Below are 19,972 nucleotides of genomic sequence, written 5' to 3'. Positions count from 1 at the left end.
ATGAACCATCATCTGCAGGCTCAGTCTGAAGAAGGGTCTCGACCCGAAATGTCACCCATCCCTTCTCTCCAGAGATGCTGCCTGACCTGCTGAGTTACTCCAGCATTTTGTGTCTATCTCCGGTGTAAACCAGCATCTGCAGTTACTTCTTACACATTTCGTCTGCAGCTTGTTGTATTTTTAAACGTTCTTTTACCTATTTGTTGGACTGGAGGATGTTTTAGAGACTGGGAGAAATATGGCTAAGCAGTGATATGAATACAAGGGTGGGAATTCTGAAACCCCTCAGAAATCAAGCGACATAGTGCTGCCCTAGTGCCCTCCACTCCTAGTGCATCAGTCGCTGAAAGGAAGCATGCAGGTACAGCAGGCAGTGAAGAAAGCCAATGGAATGTTGGCCTTCATAACAAGAGGAGTTGAGTATAGGAGCAAAGAGGTCCTTCTGCAGTTGTACAGGGCCCTAGTGAGACCGCACCTGGAGTACTGTGTGCAGTTTTGGTCTCCAAATTTGAGGAAGGATATACTTGCTATTGAGAGCATGCAGTGTAGGTTTACTAGGTTAATTCCCGGAATGGCGGGACTGTCATATGTTGAAAGATTGGAGTGGCTAGGCTTGTATACACTGGAATTTAGAAGGATGAGAGGGGATCTTATCGAAACATATAAGATTATTAAGGGGTTGGACACGTTAGAGGCAGGAAACATGTTCCCAATGTTGGGGGAGTCCAGAACAAGGGGCCACAGTTTAAGAATAAGGGGTAGGCCATTTAGGACGGAGATGAGGAAAAACTTTTTCAGTCAGAGAGTTGTGAATCTGTGGAATTCTCTGCCTCAGAAGGCAGTGGAGGCCAATTCTCTGAATGCATTCAAGAGAGAGCTAGATGGAGCTCTTAATGATAGCGGAGTCAGGGGGTGTGGGGAGAAGGCAGGAACGGGGGTACTGAATGAGAATGATCAGCCATGATCACATTGAATGGCGGTGCTGGCTCCAAGGGCTGAATGGCCTCCTCCTGCACCTATTGTCTATTGTCTATAGTGGATACGGAATCAAGGGATGTGGGGAAAAAGCAGGAACGGGGTACTGATTTTGGACGATCAGCCATGATCATGTTGAATGGTGGTGCTGGCTCGAAGGGCCGAATGGCGTGCTCCTGCACCTGTTTTCTATGTTTCCGAAATCTCACGAACTCAGCAGATGCAGCAAGAGGGAGAAACTCCACTGGGTCTGAGGAAGGGTCTCGACCAGAAACATCACCCATTCCTTCTCTCCAGAGATGCTGCCTGACCCGCTGAGTTACTCCAGCGTTTTGTGTCTGTCTTCGATTGAAACCATCATCTGCAGTTTTGGTTCCTCCGCTCGGTTGCGAAGCCGTGGAGTCGCTCGTTCGTGAATAATGGACAGGCAATTTTTTTTGCAAAACCTGTCCTTATTTTAGTCCAGGCTTGGCAGCGGCTGTTTCATTGAGTGGAACAAATCACAGACTTAGAGGAGAGAGGGAGTATTTGCCAGCGACTCCCTCTTGCCCGATCGCACAGTGCAGATTGGCAGCTTGTCACTGCTTCAGAAACTACAGTTGGTCACATTTTTTTCAAGGAATTTTAATGAAAACAACACCTGCTTTCCAGAATATTTCAACGGTTTCATGTTTATCAGTCGGAAAAATTCCCAAAGGTTGGAGCAAAAAAAAAAAACACAACGAGGCTTTTATTTTCATAAAATCTCACCTTTTTCTTTTCAAGCTAATGCATCAGGCGTTTCCATGCCTCAGAGCACATGGGGGCAGAGGTGGGAGGAACACATAGTGTTCATCACCCATTTCACTTGGGGCTCTTGGAGTTCACACCAGAGTCCGAGAGGGATTGTCTATAATGGTTCCATCACAAGTTGCTGCCTCACAGCGCCTGAGACCCGCGTTCGATCCTGACCACGGGTGCTGTCTGTGCGGAGTTTGTATGTTCTCCCCATGAACATGTGGGGTTTCCTCCGGGCGCTCCGGTTTCTTCCTACACTCGAAAGACGTGCAGGTTTATGGGCTAATTGACTTTGGTAAAAAATGGTGAATTCTCCCTCGTGTGTAGGATAGTGCTGGTGTACGGGGTGGTGGCTGGTTGGTGCGGACTCGATGGGCCGAGGGGCTTTATCGCCAAAGTTTAAGGTCAATCTATTCAAAAGTTGCCACTTGCGTGGAGACACACGGAACTGCAGATGTTGGAATCTTGAGCAAAATACGAAGTGCTGGAGGAACTCAGATTGTCAGGCAGCATCTGAGGAGGGAACCGACGGATGACGTTTCAGGTTGGGACCTTTCTTCAGATGGTTGGAGTTTGACTTCAATGATTGATTCGTTCAGAAAGAGTTCACACCAGAGTCCAAGAGGGATTGTCTATGATGGTTCCATCACAAGATGGTCTGAGCTATAGAGATGGTTGTGAAGGCTAGGACTTTATTCCTTGAAGCGCAGGAGGATGAGGGGTGATCTTATAGAGGTGTACAAAATCATGAGAGCAATAGATCGGGTAGATGCACAGAGTCTCTTGCCCAGAGTAGGAGAATGGAGAACCAGAGGACAGAGAGTCATAGGTTTAAGATGATATTCCATACACCAACCACCCTTTGTGTAAAAACGTTACCCCTTAGGTTCCTATTAAATCTTTCCCTGCTAAACTTAAACCCATGCCCTCTGGTTCTCCATTCCCCGACACTGGGCAAAAGACTGTGTGTGTTTATACAATCTATTCCTCTCATGATTTTGTACACCTCTATAACATCACCTCTCATCCTCATCCTGTGCTCCAAGGAATAAAGTCCTAGCCTGCTCAACGTCTCCCTATAGATTAGGCCGTCGACCTCTGATATGAAGGTCATCAAAGTACTTATCTGAAGCATTGTGGGGATGGCACTGTGGTGCGGTGGTATCTGGGTTCGATTCTGACTATGGGCGCTGTCTGTGCGGAGTTTGTACGTTCTCCCCGTGACCTGCGTGGGTTTCCCCCAGACCTCCGGTTTCCTCCCACACTCCAAAGACGTGCAGGTTTGTAGGTTGATTGGCTTCGGTAAAATTGTAAACTGTCCCTCGTGTGTGTAGTGTTAGTGTGCGGGGATCGCTGGTCGGCGCAGACTCAATGGGCCGAAGGGCTCGTTTCCGCGCTGTATCGCTAAACTAAACTAAACATTGCTGGCTGAGTTTCCTGCATTGCGTAAATGGGTTGACTATTTTTTCCCCTCTCATCTCTGATTCTTGATACCTTTCCTCTTGGGAAAAGACTGCACATTCCCCTCAGCTGTTATCAGGCAACTGAACCATCCTATCACAACCAGAGAGCAGCGCTGAAGCACTATCTACCTCTTTGGTGACCCTCGGACTATCCTTGATCGGACTTTGCCGGCTTCACCTTGCATTGAACGGCATTCCCTTATCACCTGTCTGTACACTGTAAGTGGATCGATTGTAATCCTGTGCTGTCTTTCTGCTGACTAGCTAGCATGAAAGTCAAGTCAAGTCAAGTCAAGTTTATTTGTCACATACACATACACGATGTGCAGTGAAATGAAAGTGGCAATGCCTGCGGATTGTGCACAAAAAAAGAATTACAGTTGCAGCATATAAATAAAGTTAATAAGTTACTATAGTGTAGACAAAAATGTAGTCTCTGGAGTTATAAAAGTTGACAGTCCTGATGGCCTGTGGGAAGAAACTCCGTCTCATCCTCTCTGTTTTCACAGCGTGACAGTGGAGGCGTTTGCCGAACCTTAGCAGCTGGAACAGTCCGTTGCTGGGGTGATAGGGGTCCCCCATAATTTTGCTGGCTCTGGATCTGCACCTCCTGATGTATAGGTCCTGCAGGGGGACGAGTGTAGTTCCCATGGTGCGTTCTGCCGAACGCACTACTCTCTGCAGGGCCTTCCTGTCCTGGACAGAGCTGTTCCCAAACCAGACTGTAATGTTGCCGGACAGCATGCTCTCTACAGCCCCAGAGTAGAAGCAATGAAGGATCCTCAGCGACACTCTGAATTTCCTCAGTTGTCTAAGGTGGTAAAGGCGCTGCTTTGCCTTACCTACCAGTGCGGCAATGTGCGTTGCCCACGTCAGATCCTCTGCGATGCGGACTCCCAAGTATTTGAAACTGCTCACCCTATCCACAATAGACCCATTTATCTCCAGTGGCGTGTACGTCCTTGGATGTTTAGCCCTTCTGAAGTCCACAATCAGCTCCTTCGTTTTAGTGACATTCAAGAGGAGGCTATTGTCCTGACACCAGAGTGCCAGATCAGCCACCTCCTCCCGGTAGGCCTTCTCATCGTTGTTGGAGATCCGGCCCACCACCACAGTGTCATCAGCAAACTTGATGATGGAGTTTGAGCTGAACCTGGCCCCACAGTCATGTGTGTACAGGGAGTACAGTAGGGGGCTAAGGACACAACCCTGGGGGGATCCTATGTTCAGGGTGAGGGAGCTAGATGCGTGTTCCCCCATCCTGACCACTTGGGGCCTGGCAGTGAGAAAGTCCAGGACCCAGGCACACAGAGGGGTGCTAAGTCCCAGTTCCAGCAGCTTCTCAACCAGTCTGCTGGGGACTATTGTGTTGAAAGCTGAACTAAAGTCAATGAACAGCATCCTCACATAGCCCCACTGGCTGTCCAGATGAGAGAGAGCGGTGTGTAGAACCTGGGAGACCCCATCATCCGTGGACCTGTTCGGACGGTATGCGAACTGCAGTGGGTCCATGTTGCGAGGAAGGAGGGCGCAGATGTGCTTCTTGACTAGCCTCTCGAAGCATTTCATGACAACCGAGGTGAGGGCCACCGGTCGGTAGTCATTTAAACACGCTGGAGAGGCATTCTTTGGCACCGGTACAATGATGCAACAAAAGCTTTTCACTGTACCTCGGTGCGCGTGACAATAAACTGAACGTAACTCATGCACTGATTGAGTGAGGGCGCGTTCTGTACTCGGGGGCATCTGGAGGACACAAAGACTCTGGTTCCTTCGTCCTTTACACGTTGATTGTTCTGTGTGATGTGCTTTGACAGCCTTCGTGGATGTTGTGAGAGACTGACCTTGTAGGACAGAGAAAAAAAACCTCCAGCTCTATTTAACACTGGTGAGGATTCCTGTCACATAATTTGCTATTCATTGCCGCTTTCAAAAGAGAATAATTAAAAAGTGTTCCTTTCTTACAATGTACAGACAGTAATAATTATCTCAATTAATTATTTTAACTCAATGTGATTTATTCCCCCCCCCCCCCCCCCTCTTCGTTTTTAGAAAACGTTACTAGACCAGGCTAATTTGACTTTGGTAAAAATTGTAAATTGGCCCTGCTGCGTGTAGGATAGGGCTAGGATCGCTGGTCGGTGCGGGCTGAAGGGCCTGTTTCCGCGCTGTATCACTAAACTAAAACCCCACCCTCCTAGTTGTTAGACAGCCACCATGCTAATCAAAACCTGCTCAGAAAATATTTATGTCGGACTTTGGTCACACTGTGTGTTTGGTACCTCTTGTGGCACAGCTGCTATGCTTATACTCACACCGGTCACCTCCTAAAGAGAAAGTCAGTCTCTTTGTATCCCTCCCCAAGATAACCCTGCTCAAAGTATAAACCTCAGAATTGACATCCTTTAGACTTTATTTCACAAAACGCTGGAGTAACTCAGCAGGTCAGGCAGCATCTCAGGAGAGAGGGAATGGGTGACGTTTCGGGTCGAGACCCTTCTTCAGACTGATGCCAGGGGGGCAGGACAAAGGAAGGACATAGGTGGAGACAGGAAGACAAAGGGAGAACTGGGAATGGGGGGGGGGGAAGAGAGGGACAGAGGAACTATCTAAAGTTGGAGAAGTCAATGTTCATACCGCTGCAAGCTGCCCAAGCGAAATATGAGGTGCTGTTCCTCCAATTTCCGGTGGGCCTCACTATGGCACTGGAGGAGGCCCATGACAGAAAGGTCAGACTGGGAGTGGGAGGGGGAGTTGAAGAGCTCAGCCACCGGGAGATCAAGTTGGTTAAGGCGGACTGAGCGAAGGTGTCGAGCGAAACGATCGCCGAGCCTGCGTTTGGTTTCGCCGATGTAAAGAAGTTGACATCTGGAGCAGCGGATACAAAAGATGAGGTTGGGGGAGGTGACTTTTGAAATACATCGTGGAAACAGGCCCATCAGCCCATCAGCCCACCTCGTCGACCAGCGATCACCTCGTACACTAAAACCTTCCGACACTCTAGGGACAATTTACAATTTAAAGTGTCTTTAAAATGTAGTTATAGCACTTGCCTCAACTACCTCCTCTGACAGCTTGTTCCATATACGCACCTCGCTCTGAGTGAAAAAGTTGCCCCTCAGGTTCCTATTAAACGTTTCCCCTCTCACCATAAACCTACGTCCACTGATTCTTGATTCCCTTACTCTGGGGAGAAAGACTGTACATTCAGTCTGTCTACTCCCCTCGTGATCTTATACACCTCCATAATATCACCTCTCATCTTCCTACGCGCCAAGGAATAAAGTCCAACCCAGCCCAACTTTCCCTGTAGTTCAGCTTCTCGAGTCCTGGCAACACCCTTCTAAATCTTCTCTGAACCCTTTCCAGCTTAACAATATCTTTCTTGTCGTAGCGTGAACTAAACTGAACACAATACTCCAAATGTCCCTCGACAATGTTTTGTACAAGTGTAGCATTACAATCTATACTCTAAACCCTGGCTTCCAGACTTAATATCCTCCTGGTTTCTCTCACGCTCCAAAGACGTGCAGATTTGTAGGTTAAATGTGTGGGAAGGAACTGCAGATGCTGATTTATACCGAAGAAAGGCACAAAATGGTGGAGTAACTCAGCGGGTCAGGCAGCATCTTTGGAGAAAATGAATAGGTGTCAGGCTTATTGGCTAATTGGCTCCTGTAAGTTGTAAATTGTCCCGAGCGTGTCGGATAGTGCTAGAGTGTGGAGCGATCGCAGGTCAGCACGGACTCGGTGGGCTGAAGGGCCTGTTATCTCTAAAGTCTAAAGTTACTCCAGTACTCTGTGTACTGTGTTCTCTGAGGAAACACCCTTGTTCTTCTCTCAGGTGGTGGCACGGGTTCTTTCAAACCCATCTCCAAGGAGGTGCTTGGTTCAGTGCTTTGTGTGGCCTTACTGACAGTGACAAATGCAAGACACAAGTATGTCAGTGGGGAACAGTGAAGACCAAAGGACTTCTCAAAATTAACAAGGCAAGGGTCAAGAGTGAATAGACAATAGACAATAGGCAATAGACAATAGGTGCAGGAGGAGGCCATTCGGCCCTTTCAACATATGACAGTCCCGCCATTCCAGGAATTAACCTAGTTAATTATTGTCACTTGTGTCAAAATGGAACAATGACATTCTTACTTGCAGCAGCAGCACAACAGGTTTAAAAACACAGCGTTCAATAAATAATCCAATAAACAAACAAAAAATGTTCAATGAATTAAAAAATGTATATAGTGCAAAAAAACACCAGAATTCTCTCGTGCAACCTGTGCGGTTTGTAGTCCAATGTTTAGTTGGAGTTCGGAGTGCCCAATAGCCTGATGGTTTCAAGAGAGAGCTGGATAGAGCTCTTAAGGATAACGGAGTCAGGGGGTATGGGGAGAAGGCAGGAATGGGGTACTGATTGAGAATGATCAGCCATGATCACATTGAATGGCGGTGCTGGCTCGAAGGGCCGAATGGCCTCCTCCTGCACCTATTGTCTATTGTCTATTGATCCTGAACCTGGATGTTACAGTTTCCAGACTCCTGTATCTTCATCTCGGTGGCATGAGTGAAATGAGAGCGTGTCCAGGGTGGTGTGGGCCCTTGATTATGCCGGCAGCCTTCTTGAGACAGCTCCTCGATAGTTGAGTTGAGGTCAGTTTGAGTTTTGTCACGTGTACCGAGGTGCAGTGAACAGCTTTCGTTGCGCGCTAACCGGTCAGCGGAAAGACAATGCACGATTACAATCGCACCGTCCACAGTGTACAGGTACATGGTAAAGGGAATAACGTGAGTAACCTTTAGTGCAGGGTAAGGTCTGATCAAAGATAGTCTGGGGTCTCCAATGTGGGAGATAGTAGCCCAAGACTGCTCTCTAGATGTTGGTAGGATGGTTCAGTTGTCTGATAACAGCTGACTTCTATAGATAGAAGTTGTGGTGTCCTCGAGCAAAGAACAATGTGCTGGAGAAACTCAGCAAGCCAGGCAGCATCTATGGAGGGAAATGGACAGAGGGCCTTTCGGGTCTGGACCTTTCTTCAGTTGAAGCGCATTTGAAATTGAGTGTTGGTTTTCCCATTTCACACAGCATCTCTCTGCTGCCCAGTAGCCATTGGAGCAGCTGGGAAGTCGATGATCCATGAACCTTACATATCCACGAACCTTGCGTATGGGTATTGGAAAGCTGCAAGGGCTGTTGCTCCTGTTTTGAGACCTTGTTTTCCGCACTGGCATTGGAAATGACTACTGCGTTTTGTTACAGCATGTAGAAACGAAGAACTGCAGATGCTGGTCTATACCAAAGACAGACACAAAGTGCTGGAGCAACTCAGCGGGTCAGGCGACACCTTCGGAGAAAAACGATGGGTGGCGCTTCTGGTCAATGGACAATAGACAATAGGTGCTGGAGGAGGCCATTCAGCCCTTGGAGCCAGCACCGCCATTCAATGTGATCATGGCTGATCATTCTCAATCAGTACCCCGTTCCTGCCTTCTCCCCATGCCCCCTGACTCCGCTATCCTTAAGAGCTCTATCTAGCTCTCTCTTGAATGCATTCGGAGAATTGGCCTCCACTGCCTTCTGAGGCAGAGAATTTCACAGATTCACAACTCTCTGACTGAAAAAGGTTTTCCTCATCTCAGTTCTAAATGGCCTACCCCTTATTCTTAAACTGTGGCCCCTTGTTCTGAACTGCCCCAACATTGGGAACATGTTTCCTGCCTCTAACGTGTCCAACCCCTTAATAATCTTATACGTTTCAATAAGATCTCCTCTCATCCTTCTAAATTCCAGTGTATACAAGCCTAGCCGCTCCAGTCTTTCAACATATGACAGTCCCGCCATTCCGGGAATTAACCTAGTAAACCTACGCTGCACGCCCTCAATAGCAAGAATATCCTTCCTCAAATTTGGAAACCAAAACTGCCCACAGTACTCCAGGTGCGGTCTCACTAGGGCCCTGTACAACTGCAGAAGGACCTCTTTGCTCCTAATCTGAATCTGAAAGATTTTGTGTCCGGTGTGGTGTCCCGACCCGAAACATCACCCATCTCTTTTCTCCAGAGATGCTGCCTGACCCGCTGAGTTACTCCAGCGCTTTGTGTCTGTCGCTGCGTTTATACAGTTGAACTTCCGATGGGAAGTGCATGGGATCGTTGTTTCTTTAGAACTGGTAACCTATGGCGGTTTGCTGCTTGCGTTTGTTCAAACTTACTTCTTGTGGGGAGCTCTCAAAGGTGCCTGTGTTTTATGTTGCCCGGTGTAAACCGCTCTTTGCTTTTTCACTGTCTCTGCTTCGTAGCTCTGAACGCCTCTTGTTTGTACTCGGTCGAGTCGTTCACCGAGGTGTATGTGTTTGTATGTGTGTCGACTGGAGCCCACCAGGCTCAGTTTACGTTTATCTTTGCTACAGTGATGATCCCCCTGCAGTTATGTTTTGAGATGGGAGTGGACTTGGTAGTCACGAGCTGCCCTTCCACATTTCAATCCCTCTCTGGCCTTCTGAATGGAGTGAAAATGATTTGGAGTCAAAGCTTCCCAATTTGATGATTTAAAAAAAAAAATTGGACTGAGCCCCTACACAAAACTGTCGAGGTGGTGAACTGAAGTGTGGAATCATCCGCTGAGTCACACTCGAGGAATGGGCAGGTAACGTTGGGCTCATTCTTGGGGGTAATGATGAAGCTGGTGATGACACTGCATTGTCACTGGCTAGGGGCAGTGCAAGAAATTATTTATTTCTGTACACACACACAGTGCACAAAAGAGTTGGTGCCCAAGGCCCTGACAGAGTTAGGAACTAAAAGACGAATTGGGGCAGAGGTGTGGCTATTTCCAAGGCTCCAAGTCCAGTGGACACAACTGCAGTCATCACTGTAGCAGATACTGTCAGATCTGGATGTTAAGCTACGTTAACCAGTGCATCAGTCGCAGAGCTACAGTGGGGAAGACTAGGAGCTCGACTCCAAATTCAACGGCAAGATGCTTTTTCTCTTGAGCTGGAGCTCTTTCATTGCAGGGCACCCCGTCCCTTGCGGTTCATTGACTGGGGGAAATTGGAATATGCAGCATAACATGGCTTTACCACATTGCCAGCAACGTTTGTGCGATGCGGACACGAATTAGTTGCCGGCTATTTGAACCAAAAGATTGTTGAAAGTGGGAGACGTTTAATGTACCTGTTTGCTCTGTTTTAGCTGAAATTTGGGGAAATTAAAAGGGTTGGAACCAATCTTGCAGAAGCTAATCGTGTTTGCAGCATTAATAAATGTATTAATAAATTTCATGTTTTTAAGCTGTGAAACCATAGTGAGCTCCACTCGGTGGGAAATGTAAAGGCGTGCAGCAGTGTGGGGGAAGGGAAGGGATTGTTGAGATGAAATGGGGGGGAGGATAGAAGGAACTCAGGTACAACCTCCCAAACCTTTCTTCTTTATGAGTTAAAAACCATCCGAGCAGACTATCAGTACCCAGTCAGAGAATCGTGGACCTCCTGAGAGGGAGGGAGGGGAGAGGAGAGGTGGAGAGGAGAGGAGAGGAGAGGGAGAGGAGAGGGAGAGAGGAGAGGTGGAGAGTGGAGAGATGAGAGAGAGAGAGAGAGAGAGAGAGAGAGAGAGAGAGAGAGAGAGAGAGAGAGAGAGAGAGAGAGAGAGAGAGAGAGAGAGAGAGAGAGAGAGAGAGAGAGAGGAGAGAGAGAGAGAGAGAGAGAGAGGAGGAGAGAGGAGAGAGAGAGGAGAGAGGAGAGAGGGAGAGGAGAGGAGACGAGGGAGAGGGAGAGGTGGAGAAGAGAGAAGAGATGATGAAAGAGAGAGAGGGAGAGAGGAGAGGAGAGGTGGAGAGGAGAGAAAAGAGAGGCCATCCCTTCCATTGACCTTTTCCCAATGATTTATAAGAACCATCTAGGCAACCCCTGTTTCCCTGTGGCAATGTTTCTCTACATTCGAATCCTTACCCTTTGTGAAAGGCACTGCTGAATCTTTCCTCCAGGCAGTGTGTCCCTGATCAAACTTACACGCTGCACGAAAATTATTCTTCACATCACCTTCTGCAATTTGTTAACCATTCACCTTATATCTGTGGGCAATAGTCCCGACTCTTCCACCAAGTGCAACGATTCACTTTGTTTAGATCCTTCACAATTTTAAACAGCGCTCCAACTCACCGCACTGCTCTACAGAGAGTAATCTTCGGCTGTCCAACATGTGCAGGTAGCTGAACTCTTCCTTCTCTGTCTACCTTTCTGGTAAATCTTTTCCATGTTCTCTCTGAGTCTTTCCTCCCCCCGCCCAAAGATTGAAGCACAGAACTGGATGCAGAACTGAACCAATGACTGGCAGATCTTTAGGTAGACACAAAATGCTGGAGTAACTCAACGGGACAGGCAGCATCTCTGGAGAGAAGGAACGGGTGACGTTTCGGGTGGAGTTTGCACGTTACCCCTCTCAATCCCATTCCCCTGCCTTCTCCCCATAACCCCTGACACCCGCACTAATCAAGAATCTATCAATCTCTGCCGTAAAAATATCCATTGACTTGGCCTCCATGACTTAGTGGGCCGAAGGACTTGTCTCCAAACCAAAATCTTAAACCAAACCAAGCTTTCTCTTTGCATCTTTTTCTCCTCCTCAGTTTAAATGTTTGCAAATGGCCCTTGGACTCTGCTCTTGGGAAAATCCCGCTACTGACCAGTCATCTGCAACCTTCAACGTGAAACCTCAGGTGTTGTTTGTACTGGCTTGATAAAATTGCCTGGAAATTGAACCCCTTTGTGAATTGGTATCGAACAAATGGCACAGCAATGTAATCCTGTCCACGGTCGATTGCTACTGAAGCTTTTCAAGTGGACAAATGGCCATTGGGAAGTTTGCCCATGTGCCACTGTGCACAGTTCACCTTAACACGGCTACCATTTGCCTGGACTCTGTTGCCAACCTAAAACCCTAAAAACGAAACATTTGGCACCAAGCACATGCCCTGGGAAACTTACTGCCATTAGGCTTCAGACTTAATACAGCACGGAAACAGGCCCTTCGGCCCACCGAGTCTGTGCCGGCCAGCGATCAGCCCGTACACTAGCGCTATCCCACATATCCAAGGAGAAGAAGGGTCTCGACCCGAAACGTCGCCCATTCCTTCTCTCCCGAGAAGCTGCCTGTCCCGCTGAGTTGCTCCAGCATTTTGTATCTATCTTTGGCCCAAGGACAATTTACATTTTTTTTAAACAATTTTTACAGAAGCCAATTACCCTACAAACCTGTACGTCTTTGGAGCGTGGGAGGAAACCGGAGCACCCGGAGAAATTCCAAGCAGACACAGAGAGAGCGTACAAACTCCGTACAGACAGCACCCATAGTCGGGATCGAAACGGTGTCACTGGCTGAAACTCTGCCACTGCGCCATTTGATTCTAATTGGACTCGAAAAGCTACTTGAAGCTCATCATCGTCGATTCCTTGTTCTCCCTGTTGAAGGCCCTGCTCAAGACTCTTTCTTTATCCAAAGCTGTTTAATTTGTGGCCCTTCTACCCTTACTTATTACAAATTCTGTTTGAGTAACAGGAAAAAAAACATTTGCTCACACGCCATCCTCTGACTTCAATTAGTCATTATTAATCAGAATGCATTTTCTCAGATGAATTGCTGAATGATTACAACTCAAGCCGTAACGACCACCATCTGGTGGTTCTTGTACCTCTGTCTAGTGCTTTGGGAAGATGGCCATGGTGCACATCAACTCCAACTCAACCCCCCCCCACCCCCCCACCCCCCCCCCCCGCCCCCACCCCCCCACCCCCCCCACCCCCCCACCCCCCACCCCCCCACCCAAGAAAGCCTTGAAACACTGCAATCCCCCCCACCTCTGCAACAGGTCCATGGGTAGCTGCCATATCAGCGGTCGAGTTGCTGACTCACAGCGCCAGAGACCCGGGTTTGATCCTGACAACGATCCTCCGTGCTTGTCCGTACGGAGTTTGTACCTTCTCCCCGTGACCTGCGTGGGTTTTCTCCAGGTGCTCTGGTTTCCTCCCACACTCCCAGGATGTACAGGTTTGTGGGCTAATTGGCTTTCGTAAAATTAAAAACTGTCCCTAGTGTGTGTGTGTGTAGGATTGTGTTAGTGTTGGCGGGGACCGCTGGTCGGTGCAGACTCGGTGGGCCGAAGGGCCTGTTTCTGCACTGTATCTCTAGACTAAACTAAACTAATCTCCTTGCCCTTCACATCCTTGGAGCGTCTGGAAAGCAAGGACACTGACCTGCTATTTATTCATTAGCTCAGTGGTGAGCGGAGCACAGTTAGGCCATTCGGCCCGTCGAGTCTGACGAGATGGAGCAGAGGAAGGAGATCAAGAGCTTGGAGGCCAAGAGGTTGTAGGCATGGTGTCAGGTCAACAACCACTGCCGCAGTGTCAGCGATACCAAGGAGCTGGTCATTGACAGTGGAACATGGAGTGGAGTCCATGGCCCAGTCTGTATCAACGGTCGAGAGCTTCAGGCTCCCAGGCGTAAATATCATCACCATCTGCCCTGGTCCAACCATAATGACGCTGCGGGCAAGAAAGCCAACATGCCTCCTGTTTCCTTAGAAGACTGTGACAATCCAGCATGCCTCCAATCACTGCTACCAATTTTTACAGATGCACCACAGAAAGCATCGTAGCTTGCTCTGCCCAAGACATCAGAAGTAGCAGAGAGTGTGAGAACGGAGCCCAGGACATCACACAAGTCCGCCTCCCTCCCCCTCCCTCCACCCCCACTAACTCTATTTCTATTTCACACCTGCCTCGGAGAAAGCAGCCAACATAATCAGGAGCCAACATCACTCACACACACTTGTCATTCTTTCTATTCACCTCCTTTCGGGCAGAAGACACAAAAGCTTGGAACGTTCCACCACATTAAAGAATAGCTTCTTCCCTGCTGTTATCAGACTCTCTGTGTCTCACGTAGACCAGGGATGACTTTCCCAGTCAGCTAACAATGGCCTGTATCGTCCTTACCTTTTTTCCTTATCTTTCATTCATTTGTTCTATTTCTCTCTGCATCATCGTCTACATCTCTTTTCCTTCCCCTCTCCCCCGACTCTCAGTCCGAAGAAGGGTATCGAGCCGAAACGTCGCCGATTCCTTCTCTCCAGAGATACTGCCGGACCCGCTGAGTTACTCCAACATTTTGCGTCGGTCTTCCAATCTACTTGTTGCGGCCCTTACGCTTTTTGTTTAATTTGCGCTTTCTCTGCAGCTGTGGGGCTATCTTCTGCACTCCATTTATTTTCTCCTTTCCACTTCGTGGTGGACTGGTGTACGGTGTGACCTGCCTGGACTACACACAAAACTAGCTTTCACTCTCTATCTCAGTGAATAAACCATTGCCAATGACAAAGCATTGGCCAATTCCATCCACGCACCTTGCTTATGCCTGAAGTTATCAGATTCCTTACTTGATGTCAATTCCAACAAGGACAAATGGGAACCCATGGAAACAGGAACAATGGCCGACTGCACTCTTCTCTCTTTGCCCCAATTTGCATTTGCCCAAAGATCACTGTGCCTGGCGAAAGTAATTCACTAGCCAACATTTTGTTTTAGAAAGTTTGACTGCTACTTGCAAGACTAGTATTTTATTACCCTCCCACAACCAAGATTCAGTGCTGGGATGGGAAAACTGAGGATCGCCAGCTCACCTAGATACTGAACCTGGAGTTGGTGCAGTTAGTTTCACGTATCACGATCTCCTTCAACCTACCGAGTTCACGCTGACCGTCACGCATGCTCATTTTTACACTGGCTCTATTTGATCCTGACCACATTCAATAGACAATAGACAATAGGTGCAGGAGGAGGCCATTCGGCCCTTCGAGCCAGCGCCACCATTCAATGTGATCATGGCTGATCATTCTCAATCAGTACCCCGTTCCTGCCTTCTCCCCATACCCCCTGACTCCGCTATCGTTAAGAGCTCTATCTAGTTCTCTCTTGAATGCATTCAGAGACTTGGCCTCCACTGCCTTCTGAGGCAGAGAATTCCACAGATTTACAACTCTCTGACTGAAAAAGTTTTTCCTCATCTCCGTTCTAAATGGCCTACCCCTTATTCTTAAACTATGGCCCCTGGTTCTGAACTCCCCCAACATTGGGAACATGTTTCCTGCCTCTAACGTGTCCAACCCCTTAATAATCTTATACGTTTCGATAAGATCCCCTCTCATCCTTCTAAATTCCAGTGTATACAAGCCCAGTCGCTCCAGTCTTTCAACATACGACAGTCCCGCCATTCCCATTTCTTGGTCCCTCAAACTCCACCTCTCCCTAAACACCAGGGGCGATTCACAGTGGCCACTCAACCTACCTCTTAGGAATATGGGAGGAAACCTCAGCACCCACTTAGATGCAGGGCGGACGTGCAAACTCCACACAGACAGCATGGAGGTGGGGATTTAACCCAGGCAGTTGCAGCTGTGAGGCAGTAGCTCCATGGTTCCATACATACCCTGGCTCAGAGTCATACAGCACGGAAACAAGCCCTTCGGCCCAACCTGTCCATGCTAACCAAGATGCCCCATCTCAGCTTAGTCCCACCTGCCAGCATTTGGCCCGTATCCTTCTCAACCTTTCCTAACCACAGCTTCACTTCCTCACTGAAGAGATAGTTTTCTATTTTGTTTCATCTTTGATAGGATAAAGCGGGGGATCGTGAGCAAGATAGACCAGACCAACTCTAGAGCACGCTCCAACATCGCAGACCCTCGAGTGTTGAGGGATGGGCTGTGCACAGGGCAAACATAGACAGTGCGGCAGAATCAGGCTGCCCTCAGTGGCTGATCGAGGTCGGCCTAGTGGACAGGGGTCCTACTTTGATCAGTGCGGGTGTCAGGGGTTATGGGGAGAAGGCAGGAGAATGGGGCTGGGAGGGAGAGATAGATCAGCCACGATTGAACAGCAGAGTAGACCTGATGGGCCGAGTGGCCTAATTCTGCTCATGTCACTTAAGATCTTCTGATCTGCAAGAGAGAGAAACAGGATCTACACTCTCATGGTGGACGAGGGCTTGGGCAGAGTAGCTGGTGGACTCGCTGGGAGTGAGACGAAGGGGGAACTGAACTACAGTTGACCACGAACGCAAGGTTCTGGGACTCCACGTCCACCCGGGCCAGTTAACACCTCCTTGTCCAGTCAGCTCAGTAGTGTCAGAGAGGTTGTCCAAAGCTGCTCGGATTCACGGACTTTAAAAAGAAAGGTATTTTCTATTGACTTGGGCAGAGTTGCATTGGGACCTTGATAATGTTAAATCATGCTTTTATCCCCACTATCCCCATAATGCAGTCTTACAGTGGGGGCAGCTGTCCAAAGTGAACTCTAAATGATTTCTTAGTGTGGTGGATAGACTTCTGTGCAACGAGTCTTTATTCTATGGGATTTATTCACAAAATGCTGGAGTAACTCAGCAGGTCAGGCAGTATCTCAGGAGAGAAGGAATGGGTGACGTTTCGGGTCGAGACCCTTCTTCAGACTGAGAAGGGTCTCGACCCGAAACGTCACCCATTCCTTCTCTCCTGAGATGCTGCCTGACCCGCTGAGTTACTCCAGCATTTTGTGAATAAATACCTTTATTCTATGGGAATCAAGGGTGAGCTTATGATAACCTACGGTGTTAATGGACAACATGGAACCTATAGAACAAGTAGGGCATTGCGGTAGTGGGGGTCCCAGCCGTAGAGTTGTTACCGAGCAGCGCCAGAGACCCGGGTTCCACCCTGACTACATTGGCTTGTCCTTACGTTCTCCCTAGTGACCTCGTGGGTTTTCTCCGGGCGCTCCAGATTCCTCCCACGCTCCAAAGACGTGCAGGGTTGTAGGTTGATTGGCTTTGATAAAATTGTAAATGGTCCCTGGTGCGTGGGATAGTGCCAGTGCACGGGGCGATCGCCGGTCGGCACGGACTCGGTGGGCCGAAGGGCCTGTTTCCGCGCTGTATCTGCAAGGCCCAATGCGCCACTGTTGGTGTGCTGCGATGCTTTGGTCACTCAGATGAAGCCCTCGTAACTGCGGGGCCTTCCTAAGTGTGGACAGACCCCCCCCCCCACCCCCCACAGGTAGCGCCCCCTCTCTGCGTGTTCACCCCGTGAGCGTATCGCCAAGCCACCAGTTGGCCCAGCCCAGCTCACGGCACAAACTGTCACTGTCTGCCTTGCCTTGCCCCATAGAAACCTGCCTCCTGCCAACCGAGAAGCAGGGCGCCCCGGCTGGTGGAAGCTGTGAAGGAGTCTGTGACCCGCTCGCCCACTTACCCGGCTGGAGCACATGGAGCAGAGGTGAGTGGCTATAACTCAAGGGGGGGGAGGGGGGGGTTTGGAGGGCTGAAGGCCGAAGATCACCCTCCCACGCAGTGCGGAGGGGAGAGGCTGTTCCAGGCGCAGCGACGGCACTGAGCTAAAGGATTAGACAAGGGAACCTGACGTGGTTCCCCTTGGAGAGAAGACAGGAGAGAGGATGGTTCCACTGGTGGGAGAGTCTAGGATCAGAGGGCACAGCCTCAGAATGAAAGGACGTACCTTTAGAGTCTAGGACCAGAGGGCACAGCCTCAGAATGAAAGGACGTACCTTTAGAACAGAGATGAGGAGGAGTTTCTTTAGCCAGAGGGTGGTGAATCTGTGGAATCCATTGCCACAGACGGCTGTGGAAGGCAAGTCATTGGGTATTTTTAAAGCAAAGATTGACAGATTCTTGATCAGTGCGGGTGTCAGGGGATGTGGGGAGAAGGCGAGAGAATGGGGATGAGAGGGAGAGCGTGCAAACTCCACACAGACAGCACCCAAGGTCGGGATCGAACCTGGGTCTCTGGAGCTGTATTGATGTTTTGAGCTGGCATAGATCGGGTGGGCCGAGTGGCCTCCCCCTGCGCAGCGATGAGTTAATGAATCGCTGCTGTGAAGTTGTCCTTGACTGGCTGGGCAGGGACTGGGACTGAATCACAATTGAAACGTTTTGTTTCTGTTTCCTCATCTTGTGCGGCTTATTAGTGAGCTGACATTTGCAGAACTGTGTAAAAGCCTCGACCTTTTTTCTGGAAGGAGTTTACGACTTCTCCTCTCCTGGGATGTAAATGTGACTGAGGAGAGTCAGTGTGTACGTGTATTCATGTTGCAGCCACTGGGCACAAGATGCTCTCAGTTACTAAGGTAGAAGTATTTTGTGTTGTTCCAAACTGAATTAAAAAGGCGCATTATACACCGATCAGCCAAAACATTCTGACCACTGACGGGTGAAGTGAATAACATTGATTATCTTGTTACAATGGCACCTGTCAAGGGGTGGGATATATTCGGCAGCAAGTGAACAGTCGGTTCTTGAAGTTGACGTGTTGGATGCAGGGGAAATGGGCAGGAGTAAAGACCCGAGCGACTTTGACAAGGGCCACATTGTTATGGCCAGACGACTGGGTCAGAGCATCTCTGAAACGGCAAGACTTGTGGGGTGCTCCCGGTCAGCAGTGGTGAGTACCGACCGACAGTGGTCCGTGGAGGGACAAACCACAAACCGGCGACAGGCAGGGTGTTGGGCGCCCAAGGCTCATCGATGCGCGAGGGCAACGAAGGCTATCCCGTCTGGTCCGAACCGACAGAAGGTCGACTGTGGCACAAGTCACAGAAAATGTTAATGGTGGTCACGGGAGGAATGTGTCACAATACACAGTGCATCGCACCCTGCTGTGTATGGGGCTGCACACGGAGGACCAACAGCATATTAGGCAGGTGGGCATAATGTTTTGGCTCATAAGGTCGTAATGTTTTGGCTGATCGGTGTATAAAACTATGTGGGGCATAGATGAGGTAGACAGAACCATTTTCTCAGTGTGTAAGTGTCATACTAGAGGCCAGAGAGCTGTCCTGAACTACAATCTACCTCTCTGGTGACCCTTGGACTATCCTTGGTATCAGTCTGAAGAAGGGTCTCGACCCGAAACGTCACCCATTCCATCTCTCCAGAGATGCTGCCTGACCCGCTGAGTTACTCCAGCATTTTGTGATACATTCGATTTGTACCAGCATCTGCAGTTATTTTCCTCCCCGGACTATCCTTGATCGGACTTTGCTGGCTTTGCCTTGCACTAAACGTTATTCCCTTATCGTCTGTGGGCCGAAGGGCCTGTTTATCTGCTGCACCGTTCTATGTTCTATATTTTATCACCTATTCGGGTGCTGGATAACAGAGATGAGAGCAGGTTATTTAACTTGGAAAGACGGGAGGACATGAGGTGGAAGTTAACGAGGCTCGTGAAAACTGAGATGATTACATTTTTCCCCGTCATTGGGCAGAAGACACACTGCGTTGACTCTCATTAACTGAGTTGGTGCTGTGTCAGCCCGTGTCCGACCCGCTCATTATTATTGAAGGTCACGCGTGGGATGTGGGTGCCGGTGATTGAGTTTCCCTCAGAACGCCGTGAGGAGGGAGAGAGGCTGGCAATGTCGGCAGTGGGCAGGAGCTTGGCCAAGCTCAGTGAGAGAACCAACGCTTCAAGGGAGGGGACACCATGCCACGCTGCATGTTCATGAGTTCACAAAGTTCTAGGAGCAGAACTAGGCCATTCGGCCCATCAAGTCTACACTACCATTCAGTCATGGCGGTTCTATCTCTCCCTCCCAACCCCATTCTCCTGCCTTCTCCCCATAACCCCTGACACCAGCACTAATCAAGAATCTATTTCACAAAATGCTGGAGTAACTCAGCGGGTCAGGCAGCATCTCAGGAGAGAAGGAATGGGT

At 49.1% G+C, this 19,972-nt stretch overlaps 1 protein-coding gene across 5 annotated transcripts in view; it reads left to right on the top strand.

The window, feature by feature from the left end:
* Nucleotides 1-19,972, top strand: part of srcin1a (SRC kinase signaling inhibitor 1a) — a 227,511-nt gene that overhangs the window by 19,974 nt on the left and 187,565 nt on the right. For all 5 annotated transcript variants that reach the window (XR_013549123.1, XR_013549122.1, XM_078424674.1 and 2 more), the window contains exon 2: nt 17,410-17,517. Coding sequence is in view for 3 of the 5 variants with exons in the window: in XM_078424674.1 (XP_078280800.1) it covers nt 17,410-17,517 (108 nt within the window). In the remaining 2 variants the exon portion in view is untranslated. The remainder of the gene's footprint in view (nt 1-17,409; nt 17,518-19,972) is intronic.

This window comes from Rhinoraja longicauda, chromosome 29, assembly GCF_053455715.1.
Source record: "Rhinoraja longicauda isolate Sanriku21f chromosome 29, sRhiLon1.1, whole genome shotgun sequence".
In the NCBI taxonomy this organism is placed as follows: domain Eukaryota; kingdom Metazoa; phylum Chordata; class Chondrichthyes; order Rajiformes; family Arhynchobatidae; genus Rhinoraja; species Rhinoraja longicauda.
The sequence above is the reverse complement of the archived record's forward strand: the minus strand, read 5'-3'. Positions and strand labels throughout refer to the sequence as shown.